Source organism: Symphalangus syndactylus, chromosome 19, assembly GCF_028878055.3.
Source record: "Symphalangus syndactylus isolate Jambi chromosome 19, NHGRI_mSymSyn1-v2.1_pri, whole genome shotgun sequence".
Taxonomy (NCBI): domain Eukaryota; kingdom Metazoa; phylum Chordata; class Mammalia; order Primates; family Hylobatidae; genus Symphalangus; species Symphalangus syndactylus.
The window spans coordinates 77466430-77482434 of record NC_072434.2 but is presented as its reverse complement, the minus strand read 5'-3'; the positions used below and the strand labels follow the sequence as shown (position 1 = coordinate 77482434).

General features: G+C 46.6%; 2 protein-coding genes across 7 annotated transcripts in view; one reads left to right on the top strand and one right to left on the bottom strand.

The window, feature by feature from the left end:
* Nucleotides 1–4219, top strand: part of PCNX2 (pecanex 2) — a 352029-nt gene extending 347810 nt beyond the window's left edge. For all 3 annotated transcript variants that reach the window (XM_063614016.1, XM_055234937.2, XM_063614015.1), the window contains exons 33-34: nt 1072–1520; nt 3189–4219. In XM_063614016.1, the coding sequence (XP_063470086.1) occupies nt 1072–1520; nt 3189–3362 (623 nt within the window). In that variant the 3' untranslated portion in view covers nt 3363–4219. The remainder of the gene's footprint in view (nt 1–1071; nt 1521–3188) is intronic.
* Nucleotides 2630–16005, bottom strand: part of NTPCR (nucleoside-triphosphatase, cancer-related) — a 38643-nt gene continuing 25267 nt past the window's right edge. For 2 of the 4 annotated variants that reach the window (XR_010114827.1, XR_010114828.1), the window contains exons 5-6: nt 10487–13187; nt 2630–3475 (exon numbers count right to left, since the gene is read on the bottom strand). Coding sequence is in view for 2 of the 4 variants with exons in the window: in XM_055234940.2 (XP_055090915.1) it covers nt 13119–13187 (69 nt within the window). In the remaining 2 variants the exon portion in view is untranslated. Of the gene's footprint in view, nt 13188–16005 lie in introns of all 4 variants that reach the window. The other 2 variants (XM_055234940.2, XM_055234941.2) reach the window with 2 other exon arrangements.

The window sequence follows — 16005 nt, the reverse complement described above, 5'->3', positions numbered from 1 at the left end:
ACAAGGCAATGCATAGGACGTCCTTTCTGATACTCATGCCTCCGCCCACTGTTTGTCTTGATTTAATGTCTAATTGTAGCAGCTACAGGAGACATGCCCATGAGGCCATTCGTAGAACTGTGACGTCACTAGCTGCTCCCATCAAAATGCTATTTTGCGATTAGCCCCTAGTGATCATGGATGCTGAAGTTAAGCAACCCGGTGTCCTAGCCAGCACCTGGTTCCTCAGACTGCTTAGACTGCAAAGCTGAACCCCATGCTGCTCAGGGCCATCACACACAGAAGACCCCATGAAGTTATCCTGCTTCCAGCAGCATGCACACAACCACATCTTTGGGGGTAGTCCAGTCCCTTTTGTCAAAAATGGCCTCGTCTAGACAAGTTTCAGCAAAGGCTGGGGTGGCTGGGGTGTCAAGGCCCCTAAGGGGCAAGGTGGTGGGCAAAGGGGCGGGGTGAGAAGAGCACGGGAACCAGGGCCTGGGCTTGGCCAGTAGTTGTGGGCCTGTAAGGGAGAGCTGTTCTGGAAGAGGCCACAGCATGGGCTTTCAGCTGTCCTCCCCTTTCTTCCTTTTTCATGGCAAATAAAAATGACAGAACCCTGCACGTTTTCCTTTATCACTGCTGGTCGGATGAGCATAGGAGCCAAGGTCCTGAGCCAGGATCACATTTGGGTTTACTTTATGAGCGCAAGTTCTGCTGGTGGCGTCGTCCTGGTTCGCCTGAACCCAGCAGCTTTCAGGGATGTGTGACTTTTCAGTGCTAGAACCAGGAATGTCCTCGCAAACTGGGCAGATCTGTCACCCTGGCTGCAGCTTCTCACACTGTACCCCCAACCCCAGCCCCCACTCTTGGGTGCCCTGCAGTTGGCCCTTTGGTTCTCAGGACCTGGACTTGACTTGGCGGGAGGGAGTGGGTGAGGCAGTGGTCAGGCTTCCAGCTCTTGTCCCAGCCTTGCAGGTGGTGCACTGAGGAGGCGTCCTTGGGCCCAGGAAGAGCAGGCCACCTGCTGCACCACACAGGTATCGATGTTCATGACCACCCGCTACAACTCTGTTCTGCTTTCTTTTAAAGGCAGGAGGAAAGGCAGGAGCCAGTCCGTGCAGGCACACTCAGCGCTAAGCCAAAGGCCACCCATGCTGAGCTCATCTGGCCCCATCTTAGAGAGCCGCCAACCATTCCTCCAGACGTCCACCTCAGTGCACGAGCTAGCCCAGAGGCTCTCGGGCAGCCGGCTCTCCTTGCACACCTCGGTCACGTCCCTGCACTCTCAGCCCCCGCCCGTCACTACCACCGGCCACCTAAGCGTCCGCGAGCGGGCCGAGGCGCTCATCAGGTCTAGCCTGGGCTCCTCCACCAGCTCCACCCTGAGCTTCCTCTTCGGCAAGAGGAGCTTTTCCAGCGCGCTCGTCATTTCCGGACTCTCTGCTGCAGAGGGGGGCAATACCAGTGACACCCAGTCATCCAGCAGCGTCAACATCATGATGGGCCCCTCAGCCAGGGCTGCCAGCCAGGCCACTCGGGTAAGGAGCTGGGCAGGGCTCACCAGGACGGGCTGGGGTGGTGGCACGGGCTCCTGGCCTGAGCGTGGCACCTGCCTTGCGTTCCCACCCTTCTGCCTGCAGAACCCCCATCCCCTTCTCTATGGGGCTCCCAGAGTGACAAAGGACAGTGCTTAGACACGAAGTGGCTTAGCTGCTCTTGGAAGCAGACAATATACAGAGCACACATCCTGTAAATGATAATGCCCAGGCAGGCAGTGAAAGGAGTCACCGGATACAGAGGTTCTGCAGAACTGTGGCCATCTGCCCTACACTGGGGCATGAGAGAGAATGCCCTCCACCCGTTCCCACAGCGGGACTCTTCTCACATGATTCTGGCCTGAGGGAGAGGAAAGGGCAGCTGTCAATGCTGGAGTTAGAGTATCATTTCTTCTCAGCCAATAGATTTAACTTTAAAGCTGCTGAGATGGCCCACTGCTTTTAAGTATTTAAATACTAGACAAGGAGAGTTTTAAGGACTTCACCCAAATAAGCCGTTACTTGTCCAGAATCCCAAAACAGCTGAGATGAAATGAATACTTGAGCTTCATCAGTGAGAAAAAAGTAAATAAATACCCAGCAGTGCTCCTATGTGGCCTGGTAGACAGGGAAAATTGACGGTGTCAAGGCAAAAATGGGTCAGATTTGAAGAGCTCCCCCGCTCCTTTTGAGTGTTCAGGTTTTCCTGACCATGGCTCATGCTTTCCATCAAGCACCAGAGTTGCAGTGGCTTGGCCTCTGGTTCTGGGTGTGGTTATTTGCAGGTGGAGAAAGGGGGCTGCACCGCGGCTTACCCTCTGGTTCTGGCTGAGGTTATTTGCAGGTAGAGACAGGTGGCCGCACCTGAACATTCGTAGTGTCGCCCTCCCTTCTCCTTCATGGGAAACAGCTCTCCAGGGAAGTACCTTCCTGCCAGGGGAAGCCGAGGCTGGGCCAGCCGCCCTACAAGGAGCCACAGGATTGCAGCCGTGGGCGCCATCTTTCATGGAGGGGGAGATTTATGGGCTTTCCTGGAACCCTCAGGCTGTCCTGGCCAAGAGGAAAGAGCTGGTTACTTCAGGAGTTTGACCTTAGTTAGATAACTAAAAGAATACATTTCCCCTCCCTTTATTTCCTCAATAAAAATGTACAAAGTATCACCCTTCTCCATGCCCCAATCTGTGTTAAAGTCACAGTCTATGGGTGTAGTTCTGGGATTCTGTCAAATTCTCCTTCCTGCTCTCCAAAATGGACAATTGTCGTTGGGACCACATGCCCCCAGAATACAATGGCCTCTGTGTTCTACTGGGGTCAAGCCTGCTAGAACTTAGCATTCATGACAGGGGCTAAGTGTGCATGAAGTGACGCTGACTACAGCTGGAAAGCCAGGCGCCCAAATGCCCCTTCCCCCTAGGGCCGCTCTTTCCAGCACAGTCATCCAGAAAGGCCCACGTGCAGAGCCCCTGTGTCTCAGATGCGGCTTCAGTTGCCCGTCCTGTCCTCAGAGGCCACTGTGCTGGCCCTCTATCATTTGACGTGACTTTAGAACCTGACCTCAAGGATATGGCAGCGCTAGCCTTTAACTCCCACAGCACAGGTGGGGGTGATGCCAGTTAGAAGTGGGTAGTGAACATTTGCTGAGCTGTTCACTGTTTCTCTCCTCTTTGGAAGCACCTCTCCGAGCCATGTGAGCCCACTGATGCCACTGAGCAGGGGCAGCTTCGTGACCGACGTCTGGCTGAAGCTGTGGCGGAGACTCTCGGGGTTGTCTGCAGGAGAGCAAGCCAGGAGGACATGGGCCTAGACGACACGGCCTCGCAGCAAAGTGTGTCAGACGAGCAGTGACGGGCGTGCGGCTGGGCGGGGAGGCCGGCTCCCCAACAGCTCCCACCTGCATTGCTCTCCCTCGTGCTCCCCAAATCACAACCAACCAATACTGCGATCCATGAGGACTCCTCCTGTGGAAAAGGAGAGCTGTTTCAGAACACAGAACTTACCTCAGGTTTTTGAAAAAAAAAATATATATATATATATCAAACAACAACAAAAAAAACCTCACATGATGGGGAAACAAAAAAAAGCAACAAAGAAGCCACACCACACCTCCCCCGCCAGGCACAGTGCTGCCCAGAGCCGCACACCACGGACAGCACCACACATGTTCCAGAATCTGAAATCTCAAACAAAAGCCATTTACTATCTTAAAACAACAGAGCCATGAAACAAATGCCCTGATGAAAATAAGACAACTGCATGTTACATCATTGGCACTTTATACATTACTGTTACCATGAAAAAGAAATGAACAGCAGCACGTCTGATCAGATGCATTAAGGTTAAATCTAAGTGTCCAGAAAACCCTATTTCTTTACAATATTTATGCAGCTGTTAAGCATAACATGGTGGCAGCTTCACAACAAGAACCGTGATCATGCATGCAGTCATGTCTCCAGTATTCTGTGAAAAGCCAGGATACGTTACGATGTGAGTTTAGAAACTGAGTCCATTCGGTGCATGGAAATCCACCTCGGAGTCACGCAATGCTCCTCACTGTAGTCCAAGCGATTTGTGGGCTGCCAGCACCCTGCGGGCTTCACAGGGACGCGTGCTTGTTCTCCAAGCCCCGCAACCCTTACTGTGCACACAACATCGCACACACCTTTGTTTTTGAAATTAAAATGTTTATAGTTACAAACTATAAACTGCGTCCAGTGTTTTGAGTTATATTGCAGCGTCTCATTTCTACAAGTATATCTTTTATGGTAAGAACGACATTTGGGTACATTCTGAGACAACTTTTCCCATCTTCAAGACCCCCAGGAACCTGTATCCTTGCTGGAGTAGAGGTCCCAAAATGCAGTCCATAGAGTATCACTGGCCTGGTGAACCATCCCTTTTCAAAAGACAGTAGTTACAAGGAAATACTCAATTTTAAACAGTCACACAAATTTCTTCAAAGAAGTATTTAGGATTTGGAAATTTGAGGAGAGGGTTGGGGGAAGGGTATTGTAGAGAATCTCTTGCCCCTTGGAAAGTAAATGGTAATGCTTTTCTAATTTTTTTTTTGTAAACTAAGAATCAGCAATTAATAAAAGCAAGTGTACTCTATAATCATAGACAGAAGGCTCTTATTTTCAGGTCAGCTCTCCCTAGAGGTGCAAACTTTATTTAATTTAAATGCGGTTGTTTGTCTAATGGGAAGCTGATAGGGCCTTGCTGCAGCTCTCTAAGGTGGCCAAATTAAACTTGGCTGGCAGCTCCTGTAATCCTCTTGGGCAACTTTACAGCCAAGCCCCAAGGGCTAAACGGCAGGCCTGGAGCTGTGAGTGCAGCCTCCCCACGGGGGGGTGACTCCTTGAGGTCAGTGAGGAAAACCACGGTGCCTGGCAGTGGTCAGCCAGGAGTATGACTGGCTACTCCTTAGGCATCCAGAAGTAGAAAACACAGAAAGCATTCCACAAAACGGAGAATCTCCCCAAAGAGCTAGAAACCCAGGCTGGAAGGAAATGGCAGTGCAGGCCAGAGGGCAAGAGCACCCTAGGTGCTCCTCCATCCCGTTTCTCTGGGGAGGTTCATGAGGTGCTTCTTCAACGGTTATTCTGTTCACTGCTTATCACAGTTCGCGGGTTCTCGTGGCATCTTTTGTCGGGAGGAGGGAGGATGAAAGTGACACAGTGTATCTACAACACTAAAGCCACATTAATCAGATAGGAATGCAGTGACGCTCTGCACTGTCTATGAGAGCGGGCATCTTGAGTGCACATACTGAGGCACAGATGCACACACACTCACATCCGCAGGCGACTGCACCCACAGAGGAAAGGTGGCAGTATTGGAGTCACCCCAGGATTCTTGGGGGCTGTTTGACCAGCCATCAACAGTACAACCATACTTCTTTTTCTTTTTTATTGTGATACACAACTTTTATATTTACAACTCATGAACTTGTTAATCTGGTCCTTCATCTAGTCAGCTATGTATCAGAAAGGACTTCTGCAAAATGTTATATTCTAAGCCCCCATTTAGAGGAGGCATTCCTAAACTGACATTTCTTGCTAGAGTTGTTCAAGTGTTCTGCCAGTATATAGCTAAAGAGTTATTTTCCAGTTCAAGAGTTATTTGGGCGCTGGGTGCAGTGGCTCACACCTGTAATCTTAGCACTTTTGGAAGCCGAGGCAGGCAAATCACGAGGTCAGGAGTTCAAGACCAGCTTGGCCAACATGGTGAAACCCCGTCTCTACTAAAAATACAAAAAATTAGCTGGGCGTAGTGGCGGGTGCCTGTAATCCCAGCTACTCAGGAGGTTGAGGCGGGAGAATCGCTGGAACCCAGGAAGCAGAGGTTACAGTGAGCCGAGATCGCACCACTGCACTCCAGCTCAAGCGACAGAGTGAGACTCCGTCTCAAAAAAAAAAAAGAGTTATTTGGACACAGATCAAAATGGTTTCTCCTCTAAAGATAATATAAAAACCATAGCACTTGGTTTTATATAAATCATGTGACTAATTTGGCATTATTGATTCTAAATTTTGCAGTGTGTTGAAATCATCTGGCAAGTAGTTTGTTAAAATCATGCGATTCTTCAACTTCTTTGCCCACAAAATGTGCAATGCAATGCCTGTTTACTTAGCCCACCCGCCTCCAGCCTCATCCACCATGCTGTTTTGTCCCAAGTCACTATGCTACACAAGCATCTGCCATCAGCACACACACAGGTGCAATACACAGACACAACCTTCTATGAATACGGAAATTGGCAGGAAAAGAAGACGAGCAGGTCTGTTCCACATTTTCCAGCCCACCAGTGTTCCCACTCACTTGATAATTGGAGAGCTGGGAACTGAGTGCCTGAACTTGCAGCTTTACTAGGATCTCTCCCTGTCGAGGTTGATCATCAGAGATGACACTCTATCCATTTAAAAGACTCACCCATCTCCCTGCATGTGCTTACCCTCACTCAGAGGTAAGAAGAAACAATTTTTTAAACTATTATGTGTTAAGCAGCTGGCGGTATGATCTGCTAAGGAGGAAAAGGAAAGAACGATTTAGTAAATCATTCTTCAAATCAGTCCTGAGTCCTCCCATCCGACCTTGTTATTCTAGCTGAGATTCTTCATACAAGCAATACGCATTAATTCTGTGCTTTCCAAAGTGAACTCCTCCTTGAGACTCATATCCAGCCATCTGTTAGATATTTTGCTTTGTTTGAATAGGAGGCATTCCAAACTCAGGTGTAAGAGAATCCCTGACTTCATAGATAGCTCTTATTATTTTGAGATACGTCCCATCAATACCTAATTTATTGAGAGTTTTTAGCATGAAGGGTTGTTGAATTTTGTCAAAGGCCTTTTCTGCATCTATTGAGATAATCATGTGGTTTTTGTCTTTGGTTCTGTTTATATGCTGGATTACATTTATTGATTTGCGTATGTTGAACCAGCCTTGCATCCCAGGGATGAAGCCCACTTGATCGTGGTGGATAAGCTTTTTGATGTGCTGCTGGATTCAGTTTGCCAGTATTTTATTGAGGATTTTTGCATCAATGTTCATCAAGCATATTGGTCTGAAATTCTCTTTTTTGGTTACGTCTCTGCCAGGCTTTGGTATCAGGACGATGCTGGCTTCATAAAATGTGTTAGGGAGGATTCTCTCTTTTTCTATCGATTGGAATAGTTTTAGAAGGAATGGTAGCAGTTCCTCCTTGTACCTCTGGTAGAATTCAGCTGTGAATCCATCAGGTCCTGGACTCTTTTTGGTTGGTAAGCTATTGATTATTGCCACAATTTCAGAACCTGTTATTGGTCTATTCAGAGATTCAACTTCTTCCTGATTTAATCTTGGGAGGGTGTATTTGTCGAGGAATTTATCCATTTCTTCTAGATTTTCTAGTTTATTTGCATAGAGGTGTTTGTAGTATTCTCTGCTGGTAGACTGTATTTCTGTGGGATTGGTGGTGATATCCCCTTTTTCATTTTTTATTGCATCTATTTGATTCTTCTCTCTTTTCTTCTTTATTAGTCTTGCTAGCGGTCTATCAATTTTGTTGATCTTTTCAAAAAACCAGCTCCTGGATTCATTAATTTTTTGAAGGGTTTTTTGTGTCTCTATTTCCTTCAGTTCTGCTCTGATTTTAGTTATTTCTTGCCTTCTGCTAGCTTTTGAATGTGTTTGCTCTTGCTTTTCTAGTTCTTTTAATTGTGATGTTAGGGTGTCGATTTTGGATCTTTCCTGCTTTCTCTTGTGGGCATTTAGTGCTATAAATTTCCCTCTACACACTGCTTTGAATGTGTCCCAGAGATTCTGGTATGTTGTGTCTTTGTTCTCATTGGTTTCAAAGAACATCTTTATTTCTGCCTTCATTTCATTATGTACCCAATAGTCATTCAGGAGCAGGTTGTTCAGTTTCCATGTAGAGTTGAGCGGTTTTGAGTGAGTTTCTTAATCCTGAGTTCTAGTTTGATTGCACTGTGGTCTGAGAGACAGTTTGTTATAATTTCTGTTCTTTTACATTTGCTGAGGAGAGCTTTACTTCCAACTATGTGGTCAATTTTGGAATAGGTGTGGTGTGGTGCTGACAAAAATGTATATTCTGTTGATTTGGGGTGGAGAGTTCTGTAGATGTCTATTAGGTCCACTTTGTGTAGAGCTGAGTTCAATTCCTGGATATCCTTGTTAACTTTCTGTCTCGTTGATCTGTCTAATGTTGACAGTGGGGTGTTAAAATCTCCCATTATTATTGTGTGGGAGTTTAAGTCATAAGAGCTATCTATGACAAACCCACAGCCAATATCATACTGAATGGGCAAAAACTGGAAGCATTCCCTCTGAAAACTGGCAGAAGACAGGGATGCCCTCTCTCACCGCCCCTATTCAACATAGTGCTGGAAGTTCTGGCCAGAGCAATCAGGCAGGAGAAGGAAATAAAGGGTATTCAACTAGGAAAAGAGGAAGTCAAACTGTCCCTGTTTGCAGATGACATGATTGTATATCTAGAAAACCCCATTGTCTCAGCCCAAAATCTCCTTAAGCTGATTAGCAACTTCAGCAAAGTCTCAGGATACAAAATCAATGTACAAAAATCACAAGCATTCTTGTACACCAATCACAGACAAACAGAGAGCCAAATCATGAGTGAACTCCCATTCACAATTGCTTCAAACAGAATAAAATACCTAGGAATCCAACTTACAAGGGATGTGAAGGACCTCTTCAAGGAGAACTACAAACCACTGCTCAATGAAATCAAAGAGGATACAAATGGAAGAACATTCCATGCTCATGGGTTGGAAGAATCAATATCGTGAAAATGGCCATACTGCCCAAGGTAATTTATAGATTCAATGCCATCCCCATCAAGCTACCAATGACTTTCTTCACAGAATTGGAAAAAACTACTTTCAAGTTCATATGGAACCAAAAAAGAGCCCGCATCGCCAAGTCAATCCTAAGCCGAAAGAACAAAGCTGGAGGCATCACGCTACCTGACTTCAAACTATACTACAAGGCTACAGTAACCAAAACAGCATGGTACTGGTACCACAACAGAGACATAGATCAATGGAACAGAACAGAGCCCTCAGAAATGATGCCGCATATCTACAACTATCTGATCTTTGACAAACCTGACAAAAACAAGAAATGGGGAAAGGATTCCCTATTTAATAAATGGTGCTGGGAAAACTGGCTAGCCATATGTAGAAAGCTGAAACTGGATCCCTTCCTTACACCTTATACAAAAATTAATTCAAGATGGATTAAAGACTTAAATGTTAGACCTAAAACCATTAAAATCCTACGAGAAAACCTAGGCAATACCATTCAGGACATAGGCGTGGGCAAGGACTTCATGTCTAAAACACCAAATGCAATGGCAACAAAAGCCAAAATTGACAAATGGGATCTAATTAAACTAAAGAGCTTCTGCACAGCAAAAGAAACTACCATCAGAGTGAACAGGCAACCTACAGAATGGGAGAAAATTTTTGCAACCTACTCATCTGACAAAGGGCTAATATCCAGAATCTACAATGAACTCAAACAAATTTATAAGAAAAAAACAAACAACCCCATCAAAAAGTGGGCAAAGGACATGAACAGACACTTCTCAAAAGAAGACATTTATGCAGCCAAAAAACACATGAAGAAATGCTCATCATCACTGGCCATCAGAGAAATGCAAATCAAAACCACAGTGAGATACTATCTCACACCAGTTAGAATGGCCATCATTAAAAAAGCAGGAAACAACAGGTGCTGGAGAGGATGTGGAAAAATAGGAACACTTTTACACTGTTGGTGGGAGTGTAAACTAGTTCAACCATTGTGGAAGTCAGTGTGGCGATTCCTCAGGGATCTAGAACTAGAAATACCATTTGACCCAGCCATCCCATTACTGAGTATATACCCAAAGGACTATAAATCATGCTGCTATAAAGACACATGCACACGTATGTTTATTGCGGCACTATTCACAATAGCAAAGAGTTGGAACCAACCCAAATGTCCAACAACGATAGACTGGATTAAGAAAATGTGGCACATATACACCATGGAATACTATGCAGCCATAAAAAATGATGAGTTCGTGTCCTTTGTAGGGACATGGATGAAATTGGAAAACATCATTCTCAGTAAACTATCGCAAGGACAAAAAACCAAACACCGCATGTTCTCACTCATAGGTGGGAATTGAACAATGAGAACTCATGGACACAGGAAGGGGAACATCACACTCTGGGGACTGTTGTGGGGTGGGGGGAGGAGGGAGGGACAGCATTAGGAGATATACCTAATGCTAAATGACAAGTTAATGGGTACAGGAAATCAACATGGCACATGGATACATATGTAACAAACCTGCACATTGTGCACATGTACCCTAAAACCTAAATTATAATAAAAAAAAAAAGAATCCCTGACTTCAATCTGCCCTGCCGCCCCCACCCCACCATCCGGCAAGAGCTCCTCACCTCAGCCATGGCACCGACAGGGAGGTGGCGCTCAGCTCTGCTCCTCTCATCCTGGCTGCGTGCAGGGAGGGGACGGTCACATGTGGAGTTCTGCCATGGCACCTCTTCTTCCTTTAAATCTCAGCATGACACTGTTGCTACAGGCTGTGTGCATTTGGCCACGAGTTCTAGTTACCTGTGAATTCATCTTATCCTTCATTAAATGTCATTGCCTTACAAGACAGGGATTGCATCTGACATCTGCATACATGCTCCATGATCATTCTGTTTGACTAATACAATAATCATTTCAGGACCTCACCACAAGAGACACTAAACATTCTTTGGATTCACAGCACTTTATCACTGCTAATGTCAACTCTGAGGTCTGGGGGCACAAAATGCACTAAAAATGCTAAAGCCTCAAGAAGGACGCAGCAGGGAGTGATGAAAGAGTGAACTTTGGAGCCACGTAGACGTGGGTTCAAATCCCCTTTGTCACCACTATCACTGTGCTCTTGAATGAACCACTTAAACACTCCAAGCTTGTCTCTTCACCATTAAAGGGAAAGTGTGCAGAAGCTCCCACAGCCCCAAGTGCGAGGGGCCACCCTGAATCTGTTCCACACAAGTGGATACTTTCAAGTAGGCAGTGACACGCCTACCCCACATAAGCACAATTGGCTTCAGTGATAAGCCCCTCAGACTAGCTATTTAACTTTGAAATAACCTTCACCACCTTTCTTTCTCATTTAAGACAAAGTCAAAGTCTACAAAACAGACACGGCTGAAACACCAAGCTCAAAAGGACAAGCACCAGAAGGAACATGGCCCTTGGTACTTCAGATGCATGAAGGGTGGAAACGCAGAACAGCCTCCCGGAGGTGCCAGGAAAGGCTCCGTCTTGATGGGGTCTCACTCCAGCTGGGGCTGACCAGCTCCACCAGGCCTGGGTGCACATTGATGACATTTCCCCACACTGCCTCCCTATCTCTTGGTTCTCCTGAGGGCTGTGGTACTTTCAGATTTATGGCCAGGATCAGGTTCCCAGGCCTTTGTGGGAAGCCTCTACCCATCTCAGAGGCCATGCCTCTCCTGGCCCACTGAGGCATGCAGCCCACACCGGTGTCCTGGTGATGGTGGCTCGAAGTCACAGCCAGCCTGCCAGACGTCCTGAGCTCGGAACTCAGTCTCCCCAAACAGCCCCGCCAGGCAGGGACCGTGGAAGGAGATGTCCACTTCCTCCTCCTGGGCAAGTCGCCCTTTTTGAGGGATTAGTTCATAATCTATTAGGCCTCCCTGTTGTGGTCCCTGTAAGGCTAGGCAAGTCCAGGTCAAGCTTCACAAAGTTACCTTGGAAGAAAAGCGCTGAGGAAAGAGACACTGATGGAGGAACCAGTCCTGGGCTGTGCGCCATTTTGGTTTCGATGTGAGCGCCTCCCGCCCCATTCACTGTGCCCCAGTGCCCAGCCCAGGGCACCTCACCCGCCACACGCCCGACTTGTCCACAGTTAGAGAGAAGGCACACTGCTGCTTATGCCAGTGGGTTTGCAGCCAATGCTAATTTGTTAAAAAAAAATCCTGGAAATTCATAGATCTTCACCATAAATGACCTAAAAACACTGAACTGTTTATCACTCCAGTACCATCTGCCACTTGGAGGGAAGTTTTTATCCTCTATCAATTCTGGGGTTTCAGTGGTCTTTTCTACTTTCCTACTTTATTTTTATAGTACCCCTGTTATGGGCTGAACTCCACACTGCTACACCATTATTCCTGATAAGCCCAGCCCCCGGCACTGGGCACTCCACAGTTGTGCGGAGTGGTTGACAGTTGCCTTCTGTGGTGTGACATCACTCTCTTGAGATGACAGCCACTCTCTGCTTTTCTGGAAAGGAAACTAGGCATAGAAAGATTCAAAATTGCTCCCGAGTAAACTAAGGCAAAGCAGTGCTCTTATGCAAACCCATGGGCCTGAGCTCTTGCCATCTAGTCGGCTGAATATCAGATGCTATCAACACTTCTAAAGGTTGTGTATTCCTCCCACACAATGCCTCCTGTCTGTAACCATCAGATTTATTTTTATATTTATTAAGCAGTAGGCAAACAAACAGTAAGAGTTGGGGGAGATGACCTAAAATGGTTTTCTTTTGGAATAATATTTTTTTAAAAATCAAATAACTGTTATCACTTTAAGTTGCATGAGACTGAAGCTGCACCTGGAGAGGAATTTAATTTTCATAACATGCAAAACTGATTAGGCAGTGAACTCTTTCCTCCCCCTTCCCCTGAACACATTTATAAACTTCAACGGGGGCGAGTTCCATCTAATACTCTGAAAACCATTTTTCATCTCACAATTTACCCAAATCATGTGCATGACTGCAAGAGGAAATAAACAAGAAATCTTTAAGCATAAATAAGCCACAATGGATTGTTAATCTTGTACAGACAATCCAGCATTAAGGCTAATTTGATCTTTTAAACATTTTATGGAAAACAGCTGTTGAGTTTTCTCTAGAAAAGCCCACAAGGTTCCATAACCCCATAGGCATACAGCCTCGACAGGCAGGGCTCCATCAGGCTCCTCTTGAACTGGGCACTCCTTCCCGGGGGGGGGGCGGGGGGGGGCGGGGCAGGAACGCACGTGTCTTCACTTCCTGCTGCTCTGCACACACGTCACGATATCTGGCAGAAGGCGGTTTCTGTTTTCCTTGGTGACCTGTGGGAAGAAGTGAGAGAACAGGCTTCAGAGCTCCTTTCCTCTTCTTCAATCTTGTGCTAGGTAACTCTCTAAAAGAAAAGCCTGGAAGGCTGGGAGAGAGTGAGGTATGTTTTGTTACCCAGGGAGGAGGCCCAGCTCTTCAGGAGCACTCAGAAACAGGACAGGTATCACCGAGTCCCAGCATCAGTTTCTGCCAAGTGACAGCTCGAAAAGTCAAAGTGGGTTTGGAGCCCAGACAGATTTCAGCCAACCATGGGGAGAGCTGTGACATGAGCCCGACGAGACACACCGGGACGGATGATGGGCACGCAGGACCAGGCAGGACCCCAGAGGATGACCTGTCCTGAATGGAAGGAACTCAACTGTTGGAGTGAAGTGAGGAGGAGAGCCTGGGAGCCAGCGGGGCCCAGGAGGGCAGCCAGCAGAGCACCAGTGAAGCGCCCAGAATTCTGGGATGCTCAGTCATCTACTCGCCTCTCCACAAACATCAAGTGCTCATTTGAAAGATGGAGAAGTGGGAGAGCCAGATACGTGAGGGTGCCTCCGTATAGACTGTTACTCAGGCCTCCTGACCACAGTGTGTTCTCCATCACTTACACCATTACAAAAGCAAAGAAAAGCAACAAAGAGTTCACCAGAGCTTTACCCGATGATCTGGTTATTTTTCCTTCACTACCACACCATCCAGAGTGCCCCAGGGTAAAGGAAGGGCCATCTCTGCTCCCATCACGGTGCCTTCCTGCTTGGCCCATATAATATCCATCCACTCAACACATGCTGATGGGGTGGAAGGGCAAGCAGGACCCAGGCACGGAGATGCAAATAGAGAAGCACCACAGGTAAGACCCTGACCTCATAGAGCTCGCAGATCAGGACAAGACAGGCATGAACAAGGACAATAAAGGAGGCTGAGGGGCAGGCAGGAACAGAGGCATGTGTGGGGGTCAGGGGCAGGAAAGGCTTCCAGGGGTGCTTATGCCTGGATGTAATTTCGACAATTGAACCGTGAAGAAGGGGCTGAGCCAAGGTTCCCGGTAAGAGCGGGGAGTGCATCTGGAAGCCTTCTGAGGTTCAGGGTGGTTGTATCTGAAGAGGGGGCCTGGCACACAGTAGGTGCCAATTCATGTCCAAGGAGGAGATGCAGAGCGGACCTAGTCAATTCTGGTTCCTGGCACCTGCTCATCCTTCTTGGAAGAGTGCTCTGATTGTCTTTAGGAGACTGTACAGTCTAGGAAACTTGCCCCCAGCCAACAAGTGGGCAAGCCAGGCCCTGGCGACTTCTCTGAGATCTGTACCCCAAGAGGAGTGACTGAGATCTGCACCCCAAGAGGAGTGTGTTCACACAGCAAGTGCCAGAAGCTGATGCCATTTCTACTGGTCCTGGCTGCATCAATCCTGGGCAGCTCTGGCTCCACTTGAAATGAGGACAGTCAGCTTTTCCTTTGGCTTCATGGGACAGCTCCAAAGCCTCTAAGGCTTTTTGACGCTGTTTTCACTTAAATTAGCCAAAGTCCATTTCTGTTGTTTGCAATCAAGGAATCCACCTGAGGTAGAAAGGAGGCAACATAGAGGTGGGCACCACGGGGGCCCTTTTCTTCCACTCTGAGTTCAGCAGTGATTGCAGTAGCTTCTGCCTCCAGCCAGGCTCTGTGAGAGTGGACTGATACACAGCTGGAGAATTTACTCTGGTCTTCTATTACACAGTACGGTGACTACAGAGTAAATAACAAGGTAGTGTATATTGCAAGATAGCTAGAAGAGAAGATTTTGAATGTCATCACCACAAAAAATGATAATTTAAAGTGACAGATATGGAAATTACCCTGATTTGATCATTATACAATGTATATATGCACTGAAACATCACACTGTACCCCATAAATATGTACAATTATTGTATCAATTACAAATTAAAAATTAATTTGAAAATTAATGAGCAGAATGCAAACACTCCAATATTAATATTTTGATACTCCCTTTGATTTCCCTAAGATTATTTCTGAAAATTATGCAGTAAGATGTTGATGTGAAACTCTCTACAGTATTCACTTATGATATTCCCTGTATGAGGAAGGCACACTCTCAAATGCAAGAACAAGGACCACAGCATCTGCCAACCTCAGGAGTCTTTGCCTTATGTGAAATTCTAGTCTACTTTTTATTCAACAGCCAGAATTTTGGTTGCAGAAAGTCTTTCCTGAGAAGCTAATTAGAAGAGGGAACTGGGAGCTGGGAACAGGAAAAAGAAATAAAGAAGACTGCAGAAAGAAAAAAGTAATCCCAACCATTCTTTTTTTCTGCACTGGAGCCTTGAGAGAAAGAAAGGAAGCTGAGTGAACCTGAACCCTTGCACCTGCCCAGTGGCTGTAGGAGGGCCCTTGGTAAGAATTTATCCTGGGCACAGTGAAGATAAGACTGTGAGCACCATGGGGTCAGAGGCCACATCTCATTCATCCTGTGACCTCCAGATCCCATCCCTTGCTTATTAGGAACGTTGGGGGCTCTTCACACAGTTTCAAGGAAATGCATGTGGTTTTGTTTTGCTTTCTTGCACATAGTTATATACTAAGAGGCATTTCTTCCCCTGCCTGTTCCATCCACGTTTTCAGGTTTGGGGTTGTTGAAGTCAGAACATACGCAAGACCCGGTATCTGGTATTGCATCTGTGCCCAGCAGATGAGTCAAGTACTGTCTCTCACAGTACCTAGGCCAACCAGATGGGAAGACAAACTTGTGATATCACCACCTCAACTTCTTATTTAAACAATCAAGAAGCAGGAAGGGGAGACTGAGCAGGGCATACAGAAACTGATCA